At 48.3% G+C, this 12,315-nt stretch overlaps 1 protein-coding gene across 1 annotated transcript in view; it reads right to left on the bottom strand.

The window, feature by feature from the left end:
- Nucleotides 1-248: 248 nt before the first annotated feature.
- The window catches only part of CCDC159 (coiled-coil domain containing 159), a 144,671-nt gene continuing 132,604 nt past the window's right edge, over nucleotides 249-12,315 (bottom strand). The window contains exons 13-14 of the mRNA XM_085600529.1: nucleotides 8,037-8,131; nucleotides 249-620 (exon numbers count right to left, since the gene is read on the bottom strand). Coding sequence (XP_085456655.1) covers nucleotides 8,046-8,131 — 86 coding nt within the window. The 3' untranslated portion in view covers nucleotides 249-620; nucleotides 8,037-8,045. The remainder of the gene's footprint in view (nucleotides 621-8,036; nucleotides 8,132-12,315) is intronic.

Genomic DNA, 12,315 nt, shown 5'->3' with positions numbered 1-12,315 from the left:
TTGATGATAGGTCGCAACAGTCTCTGTTCTATATTAGGGTTGTATCATATGAACTGTGATGACAAAATAGTCTCTGTGACAAAAGCAGTAACCCATTCAGCTATCCACAGAAAACACAGATCTGTGATCTACACTGTATGAGTTCTTTGCAGCAGGCAAATTAACCCTCTGTGCTACTTTATGGTGAGTCAAAACTGCCACTAGACAAAACTCTGATCTCTCTCTCCAGCAGGAACATTAATCACAAGAGCTATCTTGACATTTTTATTGGTTGCCTGAAAACTGGAGGCACAAGGAACTCTGGAGCAGGTGTTTTTAAATCATAAGTTATTGAAAACACAGTGCCCCCCTGAGGTCAGGCTACATTTGCAATATCCCTAAAACCGTCCCTGCACCCAACACAGGAAGAGGCAGGTGAGAGCGGAGAATAGGTCATCATCCGATGGCTCAACCTATAAATGCAAGAACAATGTACAGTTAATGGTCTCACGGCCCACAGACAAAGGCAGAATGGAGGTAACAGCATCGACAGTTTATTATTACGATGTTAGGTTGTGCGGGGGTTCTGTTGTGGAGTCTGCTGAATCTCACATCTGCGCCACAGTATCTTCCTCTTGAACCTGAGGGCACACAGAGTGGGTGAGAGAGATTAGAGTTGGATTTGTATTAACTGGTCTTGGCTCAAAGTCTGAAGCTAACACAGGCTAAAAAGGGGTAAATGGGACGAGTACCCACTTCAGAGTGGATGTGTTCCTGCACAAAAATTGGTAGGATGGGCTCATATCATTAGAGAGGCTGCTTTATCTCCTGAGATGCCACTATACCTAATAAAAAGGCTATACCTCAGGAAAACAGCTATCCCACAAAAGAGGCCCCACTCCCTCGCAAAAGATGCACTATGTCAGGGAAGGTCATTGTTCCTTACTATAAAATACTGTGCTTCAGGAGAAGCCACGAAAGATTATATGACTCCTCTGAGCCTCCTAAAAGGCCACTTAGGAAAGACAGCAGTCGCCCTCGCAAAAGGCCTCAATTTATCAGAAATGGACACAATAGCTAAAGAAAGCCCACTCTAACTCAGAGGAGGCCACTATGACACGGGTAACACTGCACTCCCTCGCAAGAGACCACAATATGTCACAAATAGCTACATTGTCGCACAGAAGACCTATAGCTCCTGAGAAGCAACTATGCCTCCCAAACGGCCACTATACTAGCACTAGCAGTCCCAAGACACCACCTTAACTTAAAAAAGGCAGTTATGCCTCAAAAGACACCACTTTCTGATGGATACATCTGCCAGTGGATTCCTCACCTTGTGAATATCCCCTGCGCCAGCATTCCACTGAATTTTTCCTAGCTCTCCACGCCGACGTGGACGTCATAATACCACGGCTTCGCTCGCGACTCCGTATGACGTCACCGGAGCCATAAGAGAGCCACGTCGGCGTGATAACGTCAGTTCCCTGTTTTCCGCGCCGTCGACGCGTAACGGGTTTCTAGCACGCTCCTTCGTTAAAGAGTTACTTTGTAGTTATCTTGTGAGTTACTGTTCTTAAGTACTCATGTCTTCGTCGAGGAAGTCAGGATTTAAGACGTGTTGGGAATGTGGGGGTCACATGTCCATCACTGACCCCCATGAAGATTGCTTATGGTGTCTGTCGTCGGATCACGACGTGGAAGACTGTTACTGTTGCAGGAAAATGAACCCAAAGGCACTTAAGGAACGGGAAGCGAAGCTGTTTATGGCCAAGGCGAAGAAGGAAGGTAGAGGTCGCAAGCGGGACAAGTCGAAGCCGGAGTCGTCGACTTCGCACTCGTCGAAGTCGAGAAGACATAAGAAAAAGAGGAAGCATGAGTCTCGGCACCGATCGACGAAGAGTAGGGCTTCGAGGTCGCCTTTGCCTCGACGTCGCAGTAGGGACTTGGTTTCACCTTCTCCTCGTGTCACTCCGGAGAAGTCTCCTTCGCCAAAGGTAACTCCGACACAGTCTCCGGCGCCGAGGGATTCACCAGCTTCCGACGCCGAGCTGGATCAGGATGCTGAACTCTCTCCTGTGCCTGAAGGTGAACCAGTGAATCTGATAGAGGATCTGTCGGCTCTGACGCTGGTTACTCCCCGGCTGGATACAGGTTTGAATACATACCTGCAGGTCACGACTCCAGGGCCGGATCCGTCGCATTTTTTAAATGCAAAGTATGGAGTTTTTCAAAGGGCAGCCTTCCCAGCCGGTGCACCTTCAGGTCCCGTGGGTCCGCTGGCATTCAGTTTGGGCGTGCCACAACACTATGCTCAGGCACCTTTTATGCCCTTCATGCCGATGGCGCCGTCATGGCAGTTCCCGGCGCCGTCTGGAGAGCCTTCCTCCCAGCCTCGTCTGGATCGTGTGCCTTCGTCAGAGCCTCCCTCGACGCCGGCGCCGGCTCCAGCTGCGCCGCGTGTGACACTGCCGACTCCATCGGCTCAGCCGACTCCACGAACGGCGCCGCCGACGCCGTGTCCACGGATTTGTTCTCGAAGAGAGGCTCAGAGACTTATAGAAGAGGAGCAGTATCGTGCAGTGGAAGTGGAGGAAGGTGAATTAGACTCAATGGATGAGTTTGAAGGTATTCAGGAGGCAAGCGGATTAGACACCACTCCTGAGTGGGAACTTTCTTCTTCAAGATCTTCTCTGCCTCAAGAACTGGCTCCTTACCATTTGGTAATAAAGAAGGCTGCGGAGCTTTTAGACTTACAGTTGCCTTCTGCTGAATATAAGCCTAACTTATTGACCGAGGTTCTTCATTCGCCTTCCTCAATTGTTGAGCCTGTGTTGCCTTTTAATGAGGTCATCCTGGATCCGATTATGGATGTTTGGCGCAAGCCACTTTCTTCGCCTGCTGTTTCGAGGGCTGTGGCTAGAAGGTATAGAGTAGCTCCAGGAGATCCGAGCTTCCTTTCTTCTCATCCTTCTCCAGAGAGTTTGGTAGTGCAAGCATCCTTCTCCAAACAATCTTCGGAGGCTTTTCCACAAGCACCAGCTAACGGAGACTCAAAGAAAATTGAACAGTCAGCTAAAAAGGTTTTCTCATCAGCTAGTATGGCACTGAAATCAACTAATGCCACTTGTTTGTTGGGCTGCTACATTCACGCTTTAATGGACTCTGTAAAGCAATTGGCCCCCAAATTGCCTGATGAGGAGAAGGGTTGTTTCGTGGAGGTTCTATCAGATGCTCAGGCTGCAGCTAGGCAGGTAATCTAGTCAGGCCTGGATATGGCTGACTCTGTCTTTCACCTGATGTTCAGGCAACACTTGTTGATTTACCCTTTGATGGGACAAAGCTTTTTGGAGAGAAAGCGGATTCTGCCTTACAGTGGTTCAAGGATAGCAGAGCGACTGCAAAATCATTAGGATTGCAGACACAGTCGTAGGGTTTTGGCTTCAGAAAGTATAGGGGGGTCTTCCTTTCGCACCTTCTGTCAACCTCAACAGCAGCAACAGCAGCAAAATCCTCTCTATAAGTCCTATAGAGGAAGACAGAGGGGTCGACGTGATTCTGGCCGCAATCTCTCCTCCTCCTCAGCCTCCTCTGCTCCCAATGATGATACAGGGAAGCAGCCCTAGATCCCCCATCCTGGATCATGTGGGGCCTGTTGGGGGTCGGGTGTCCCATTTTCTGCAAGGTTGGAAATTGGTCACGACGGACCTTTGGGTTTTATACCTTGTGGAGAATGGGTACACCCTTCCCTTTCAGGAATTTCCTCCCCCTTACCCTCCTTGCCAAGGTTTTTGCTCAGAGGACCATCTGCTTCTTCTGCAGAAGGAGGTGCATTGCTACAAAAAGGTGCGATAGAGGTGGTTCCAGTTTAGGAAAGGGGTCAGGGATGCTACTCCCGGTATTTCCTGATTCCCAAAAAGGACGGCAGATTGCCTCCGATTCTGGACCTCAGAGTCTTGAACTTTTACCTGAAGCAGGAGAAATTCAAGATGCTAACCCTTGCTCAGGTTCTTCAGGCATTGCAGCAAGAAGACTGGATGGTGTCGATCCACTTGCAGGATGCGTAGTTCCACATCACAATCCTGAAGTCGCACAGGAAGTATCTCCGTTTTATGGTTGGGTCACAATACTACCAGTTTGCGGTCCTCCCGTTTGGCCTTACTACTGCACCTCGAGTCTTCACCAAGGGGATGGCGGTGGTGGCTGCCCATCTCAGGAGGTCGGGATTCCAGTTTTCCCCTACCTGGACGATTGGCTACTGAAAGCAGAGTAGCCGGAGATGGTGCAACATCATCTGCAGGTAACATCTCATCTGTTATTCAACTTGGGTTTTTCAATCAATGTGCCCAAATCTCACCTGGTGCCCTCTCAGCGCAACCTGTTCATAGGGGCGGTACTGGACACTACTGTGTGTCGAGCATTTCCTCCTCCACAAAGAATTCTCGACATTGAGGAAATGATCCCTTTATTCCACAATGGAGCGGTTGTTCCAGTTCTGAAGGTCCTTCGCCTGCTCGATCTGTTCGCCTTCTGCATTCTGTTGGTCAACCATGCAACCATGCACGCTGGCACATGTGCGTGCTCCAGTGGTGTCTCCGTAGGCAGTGGTATCAGCACAACGGGGATCTCAGGGAGTCAATCAGGATCTCCAGAGAAGCTGCAGCGGATCTGTCTTGGCGGAGCGTGGAGGGCAATCTGTCTCGAGGAAAGCCCTTTCATCTTCCTCCAATGGTGGCCACAGTGATAACGGATGCCTCCACCCTAGGGTGGGGTGCTCATCTGGGGGATCTGGAGATCAAGGGTCATTGGTTTCCAGAGGAAAGATTGTCTCATGTCAATCTTCTAGAATTGTGGGCGATATGTTTGGCGCTCAAGGCTTTTCTCCCTTCCCTTCGCCATCTGTCGGTTCAAGTCCTGACGGACAACACTACCGCGATGTGGTATGTCAACAAGCAGGGAGGAGTAGGGTCGTACCGTCTCTGCAGAGAGGCTTTGCGACTCTGGTCCTGGGCTCAGGACCATCGGATTTGCTTGATAGTGAATCATCTGGCCGGGGTGCTGAACGTCCGTGCGGACAGTCTCAATCGACGGTTTTCCGCCAACCACGAGTGGAGGCTTCATCCAGAGGTAGTTCAGCACATCTTCCGGATGTGGGGGACTCCTCGGGTGGACCTGTTTGCCACTCAAGAGAACGCGCATTGCCCTTCATTCTGCAGTCTCCAGTTTCCGATGCAGGGGGCGTTGGGGGACTCGTTTCAGTTGAGTTGGGGCACACAACTCCTTTACGCGTTTCCTCCTATACCCTTGATTCCTCTGGTTCTGAGGAAGATTCGCCAAGACCGGGCCCAAGTTATATTGATCGCCCCGGATTGGCCAAGAAGGGTGTGGTACACAGATCTACTTCACCTTTCGTCGCACCCTCCGCTCAGTCTCCCTCTCAGGGCAGACCTCCTCTCCCAGTCGGGGGGGGGGCAGGTTCTTCACCCCCACCTCAGAGCCTGCACCTTCATGCCTGGAGATTGAACTGGGCGACCTGAGTTCTTCCTCTCTCCCACCGGACGTAGTGGATGTTATATTATCATCCAGGCGACACTCCACTAAGTCAATTTATTCCTATAGATGGTCTAAGTTTGAAAAATGGTGTGGAGAGAGATCCATTGACCTTTTAATGGCCCACTTGTCTAATGTGCTTAAGTTGGCTCTTTCCTTGGCTCAGCAAAGTTGTGCTGTGGCCACGGTTAAGGGCTATTTATCAGCCTTATCGGCTTTTCTGTGTCTTCCAGATCAGCCGTCATTATTTAAATCTCCTATTGTATTAAAACCCCCGTTTTTAACCTTACATGCTGAAAGGACGGTTCTCAGTACCAGGGCTGCTTTTCTACCGAAGGTAGTTACTCCTTTTCATCTGGGGCAGTCTATTACTCTCCTTGTGTTTTATCCTCCCCCTCACCCTTCCAAGGAGGAGGAGAGACTTCACCGTGTGGACCCTAAAAGAGCAGTGAGCTTTTATTTGGACAGAACAAAAGATATACGTTTGGAAGATCAGCTCTTCGTGGGCTATGTTGGATACTCAAAAGGCAAAGCTGTGCACAAGCGCACTCTGTCCAGATGGATCATCCTAACCATCAAGATCTGCTACGCCCTGGCTGGTAAGGTTCCTCCTCAGGGTATTAGAGCTCATTCTACTAGAGCTAAGTCGTCTACCTCTGCTTTGGCCAGGGGTGTTCCAGTTGCAGAAATTTGTAAGGCGACGACTTGGGCCTCCCTCCATACTTTCGCAAAGCATTATTGCTTAGACTCTGAGATGAGGAGGGAGGGCGATTTTGCGCGCTCTGTCTTGCAGGACTTTTTGGTATAGGAAAGGTGGACACCCTCCTCCGGGAGGGGGACTGCTGTGAGAATCTATTCACAAGGTGAGGAATCCACTGGCAGATGTATCCATCGGAAGAACAAGTTACTTACCTTCGGTAAAGCTTTTTCTAGTGGATACAGTATCTGCCTGTGGATTCCTCACTGTCCCACCCGCCTCCCCGTTGTCCACCTTTGTATTCCTAAAAAGATTCCTTTTTTGACTGTTTGTTTATTCATTGTTATTTCTATCTAGTACATTTATAGGAAATGCTGATGATTTTAGCTTTCCTTTTTTGGCTTGTGTTGTATATATTGGTTCAAATGTTGTGTACTATGTATACTTGAGTTTGTGTCAGTCCACCTGTTTGCCTCGGAGGCACGGAAAAAATGGGTGGAACTGGCATCATCACGCCGACGTGGCTCTCTTATGGCTCCGGTGACGTCATACGGATTCGCGAGCGGAGCCGTGGTATTATGACGTCCACGTCGGCGTGGAGAGCTAGGAAAATTTCTGTGGAATGCTGGCGCAAGGGATATTCACAAGGTGAGGAATCCACAGGCAGATACTGTATCCACCAGAAATAACGTTACCGAAGGTAAGTAACTTGTTCATTACTGCCAAAAGAGAAACAACTGCATCTCAAACAACTGTATCTCATTTTGGCAGGCAATATTCCAGTTGTGGCTGCCACAATGAAGAGGTGGTGGGGAGAGTGGTTGGGGCGTGGGGGAGCGTGGGAGCGGGCTTAGGGGTCGAGGGGGTTATAATAAAAAATACATTTAAAAAAAAAAATCTTACCTGGAGCTGCCTCCCGCGTCTCACTCGGCTTTGTCCTTCCTGGTCCCAGCAAGCACTGGGGCCACGACAGGGACTCCCATCAATCCCTACGCTGCTCTCGCGTGACAGCAGCGCGGTGATTGATCTGAGCGGGCAGAAAAAAACGCCCTGCTCAGACCGGGGAGTCTGCGGGGTTTCTCCAACCCGGCTGCTCAATGCACCTGGGCTGGAGAAACCTTAAGTGGACTGCCAGCCAAACACATATGTGCACTTAGGGAGTGGAGTACACATCGCGCTACTCCTCCCAATGCCCCGCCCCTCCCTTTGCAAGCTGGCTCAAAGCCAGAAAATGAAAAATTAAATGATGACATTGTTTTAGTTTTCATTTACTGGCTCTGAGCCAGGCAGTGGGGCAATGCTCCTTTGCCATTGCGAGGAGTTGTCCCAATGCCAGGTGCTTATCTCCCACCACTGACCTGAACACTAATCTTGGCTGGAGGGCTATATCGAGAGCACTGCAGCCAGGCAACCTCGGTTGTAATCCTAGCTGCCGTTCTTGATCACAATTGTGCTACTGGTCGAATCATTTTACCTACCTGTGTCACAGTGACTTTTCCTGATAAAATGTGAGCCCTTCGAACCCAAACCATGCAAGGCTCATCAAGTCTCCTCTGCTGGACCAGTTCTCTCCTCCAAGAGTTTGCTACTGAATAACATTAGAAACCCTCCAACCCCTCTCCCTCCCCTGCTGTCAAGCCTCCAAATGTTTTCCCATGAATTACTCTTCACCACAGTTGTCTCCCCCTAATGTACCCTCGATGCATAGCATCCTTTGGTGGCATGAGCCCATACTAAAACGTTTTGAATAAATAAATGAAAATAGGAGAGAAGAAATAAGTGAGATGGGGAGGTTAATGAAAAGCAGTACCTTTCTCTATTAGAAGCATGCCCGTTCTGGGGTACCCCTGCCCCCGCAACTACCGCCGCCACCTTCACAATTCTTTTGGTTTCGATGCCTTCGACCTGTGAGGTATAAATAACATTGGAAGAGGTTCGTAGGATCAGGTTAGTATCATAGAGTTCCATATACCATGTCTGTTTCTGGGTATTCCGTCCATACACACGAGTAATCCGTCCTCAACACCATTACTGGTGGCCATCTCCCAGAGTACCCCATCCTACTTACAGAATACACTATTGTATTCCACAGTGCCACATCCTTATTTATTTATAGCGTTTTATATTGTGCCCTTATACCCTATCCTCGTCCCAGAGTACTGCTTGCGTATCTCTAAGCAGTCTTTTCTGATCCAGGATACTGTTTCTTTATACTGGAGTAAACATTATCCCAGAATACACTGGCCTAATCTCCAAGTACCCAGTTGTTATCTTTAAGTACTGTGTTTATTATCTCTAACTATCCTTAACCCAAGGTAGACCTTCCTTATCTAACGACAACCCTGTCCTTATTTAGAGTACCTGTCTGTATCAAATAGTAAGCGTCTTTATTTTGTGTACCATTTTTAGCCCAGAGTAGAATATCCATATCTCCATGTACCTGTTCTTTCTTTAAGTGCACCATCCATGCCCTTGAGTACAACATCCTTGCACTCATTGCCACAGTCCTGTTAACAGAGTACCCTACTCTTATCCCATAGTATTTTTCCCTTATCGTAGTGTATGCTATTATCCTCAAGTACACCTTTGTTATCCTAGAGTACCCTATGCTCAGTTTTGCATCCATACTGCACAGTATCCCTTTGGTATCTCAAGTACGCTCATATTATCCCTCAACACATCATCCCTAGCCCACAGTATTATGCCCTTACCTTACCTGCCCTTCCTAGAGTGCCCGCCCTAAGACACCATCCTTATGTCGGTGTATACTATCCTTTCTCCAGAGGAACCCAGTCAGATTCCCAAGTTATTCCCAACTAAGTGTGCAGTTATTCCTGAGTAACCCCATCCGTATTCCTCAATAACCAAATTCTTCTTCCTGAATAACCCCTTCCTTATTCCTCAATAACCCCTTCCTTATTCCTCAATAACCCCTTCCTTATTCCTCAATAACCCTTCCTTGTTCCCCAATAACCCCATCCTTGTTCCTCAATAACCCCTTCCTTGTTCCTCAATAACCCCATCCGTGTTCCTCAATAACCCCATCCTGGTTCCTCAATAACCCCTTCCTTATCCCTAAATAACACCATCCTTGTTCCTCATTAACCCCATCCTTGTTCCTCATTAACCCCATCCTTGTTCCTCATTAACCCCATCCTTGTTCCTCAATAACCCTATCCTTGTTCCACAATAACCCCATCCATGTTCCTCAATAACCACTTCCTTGTTCCTCAATAACCCCATCCTTGTTCCTCAACCCCATCCTTGTTCCTCAACCCCATCCTTGTTCCTCAATAGCCTCATCCTTGTTCCTCAATAACCCCTTCCTTGTTCCTCAGTAACCTCTTCCTTGTTCCTCAGTAACCCATTCCTTGTTCCTCAGTAACCCCATCCTTATTCTTGAGAAAACCTCTCCTTATTCCAAAGTAACCATGTCCTTATTCGAGAGTGTCAGTGTGGTGTTCTCGTGAACATGCATGCCTCATGTCACGCAATGATATGGCATTGTGTGGGTTCTAGAATGTAAGGGGTGAGAGTCAGTTGATGCCGTGCGGCAGACTGGCTGGGGTGCAACGAATAAACCTACTTCAAACTTAATTTGTGTAAGTGTATACTTTGTGGTGTATACCACAGTCAATCCATATTCCTCACCCTTATAAGGTGCCATGTTCTAATACCCGAGTACTCCCCCTTAATCTCCAGCCCTACTTCCTTATCTCTGAATGCGCTAATCTTATGCTAGAGTACTCCTTCCTTATGTCAGGGTGTATCATTCTTATATGAGAGTTTCTTTCCCTATCCCACAGTTCATGTCCTTATCAGAGTACCGTTTTATCATAGAGTACCATGTCCTTATCTCCAAGCACCTGTTCTTCCTCTCAGACGCACAGTCCTTATCCTTGAGTAAATCAATGTTATCCTTGAGACACCCTTCTTATCCCAAAGTACCCCACAACTATCTCATAATATCTTGTCTCTATTCAAAGTGCAGGTATAGTTCCCTAAGACCTCCTTATCCAAGAGCATTTTTTCCCAAGAACGTCATTATCTCAAAGAACACCCTCCTTCTGCGGAATACAGTGTACTTATCCTGACTGTTTCCGCCTTATCCCAGAGTACTTTATCCTTGGCTTCTAGTACCCCATCCTTCTCAGAGTGCCCCATCCCATCACCTTCCCCATTTCTTATTTTACTACGCTTAGTCCTGAAAGCTCTGTCCATATCCCAAAGTACTCTGTCCCCATCTGAGTAATAATTATTACTATAATATGTTTAATATAGTGCTTCCTGCTACACCTGCTGTTGCTAAATGTTGTAAATAACAAGTCTTACTCTTTCCTAAATTAATGGTACTCTGTCCTCATCCTGCAAGGTTCCCTTCTTTGGCTCTGAAGGCACTACCCTTGTCTAAGAGACTCCGTCTTTCTCCCCATCTGTGTCCTGATCCCAATTAACTACGCACCTTGATGCCCTGTCACACGTTCACTTGCGTACCTTGATGCTCTGTCACACGTTCACTTACGCGCCTTGATGCCCTGTCACAGGTTCGCCTTATTTCTACATTGCACAACCATGAAGTAAGCCTGCTGCACACACTCCACTTGAGTTACAGTTATTCACTAACCTTTTTGCCTAGTCACTCACTCTATTCCTCCCATTTCACAGTCCTTTTGTGACCAACCCCTTTACACAGCACATTACACACTCACCTTGCACGGTGATCGAGCTGCCCTGTCACATAGTACCCTGTTGCTCTGCCACACACGCTCACCCCATTCCCCCGTTACACAAGCACTTGATTGCCCCATTAGACACCCAGCCTGTGGCCTCAGCAGTTAGTTGTCTAATGGATAGTGTACTCATAGACAGGGTGAATACACACGGACCCTTAAAATGACACAAACAAGGGAGCGAAGAAGTGTACACAGATTAACGTAGAAACAGCACACTTGGGGTCAGGCAACACCATCAAACCAGGGACAAGTTCACAAGTTGATAGGCGAAGGTCATGAAAAGAATGCCTTCCCCTGAAGAAGCTATTCGAAATGACAAAATGCTGCACTATTTAAACAGCTCAAACTTAATTTGTTGCCTTTGTTGAACATTCCGTTTGTCAACACTTTACACTCTCACCTTATCCCACTGTATCCGCACAATGTTCATTCCCCTTCACTCACTCGCTTTGCCCTGCTCTTGGTGAAGCACAACGGGCCACACTTGCACAGTGCCTATCCTATACATGCACTTTGCCTTCATACACTCAACATTGCCTCTGTTACACACCTTGTTCCCTGTTACTTACTTTACCCCTCCCAGACGGGCGGGTGCCCACGAGCTCCCCGGTCATTAACATGTACACCACTGTCCCTTGTGGTAACAGATGAGATCAGTCTTTGATGAATCGAAAATGGCTGAAGCTTTTCTTTATTCACATAAATGATCAAACTACACAGTTCAAAGGTTACCAAGCAGAAATGCCATGATCGCCAAATTGACTGTAGATCAAGTCCAGTTATTAGTCCATAACAGCACCCTGCGATAGCACCCTGAGCGAATGCCCCATCTCAGCAAGGGTCTTGCATCCCCTGCGACCTCTAGGCTACACCTTGCTGCTAAGTGTTGTGGGCGGCCCTTGTGCTTAACCCGGGCTGCAAGTGCTGTGTCTGCCCTGTGCTGACCCCTTGCTGACCACTAGCCTACTCTCCGTGCCCTTGCTGTAAGGCATCCCAAGGGTACATGCTTGAGCGGCTCCTCCTTTGGCTATTGTGTTGCCTCTGCTGTCCCTTTGTGCTGTCCCCGTCATGCTGCCTGTGGTTTACTGACCTCAGGCTGCTCCCTCACATGCTCCTCTCCTTAAGCTCCCTTAGTTGAAGCCTAGTAGCTCTAGAGTCCCCACGATGTTGAGTAGGAACAGGCCCATGCCCACGTCCGTCAAGTATTCCCTGTCCGGTTCGACGTACCCCAGCGTTTTGAGGTTAATGAGTCCATGCCTCACGAAACCCCACCTGTTGGCTTTGCACACTCTGGGCATGGTGATGCTCAATTTTTTTTCTTGACCTTTCTACTCCTGGTTTATCCAAAGCCCCCCT

This window comes from Triturus cristatus, chromosome 4_2 (assembly GCF_964204655.1).
Source record: "Triturus cristatus chromosome 4_2, aTriCri1.1, whole genome shotgun sequence".
Classification (NCBI taxonomy): Eukaryota; Metazoa; Chordata; class Amphibia; order Caudata; family Salamandridae; genus Triturus; species Triturus cristatus.
This window is presented reverse-complemented; position numbering and strand designations above follow the sequence as displayed.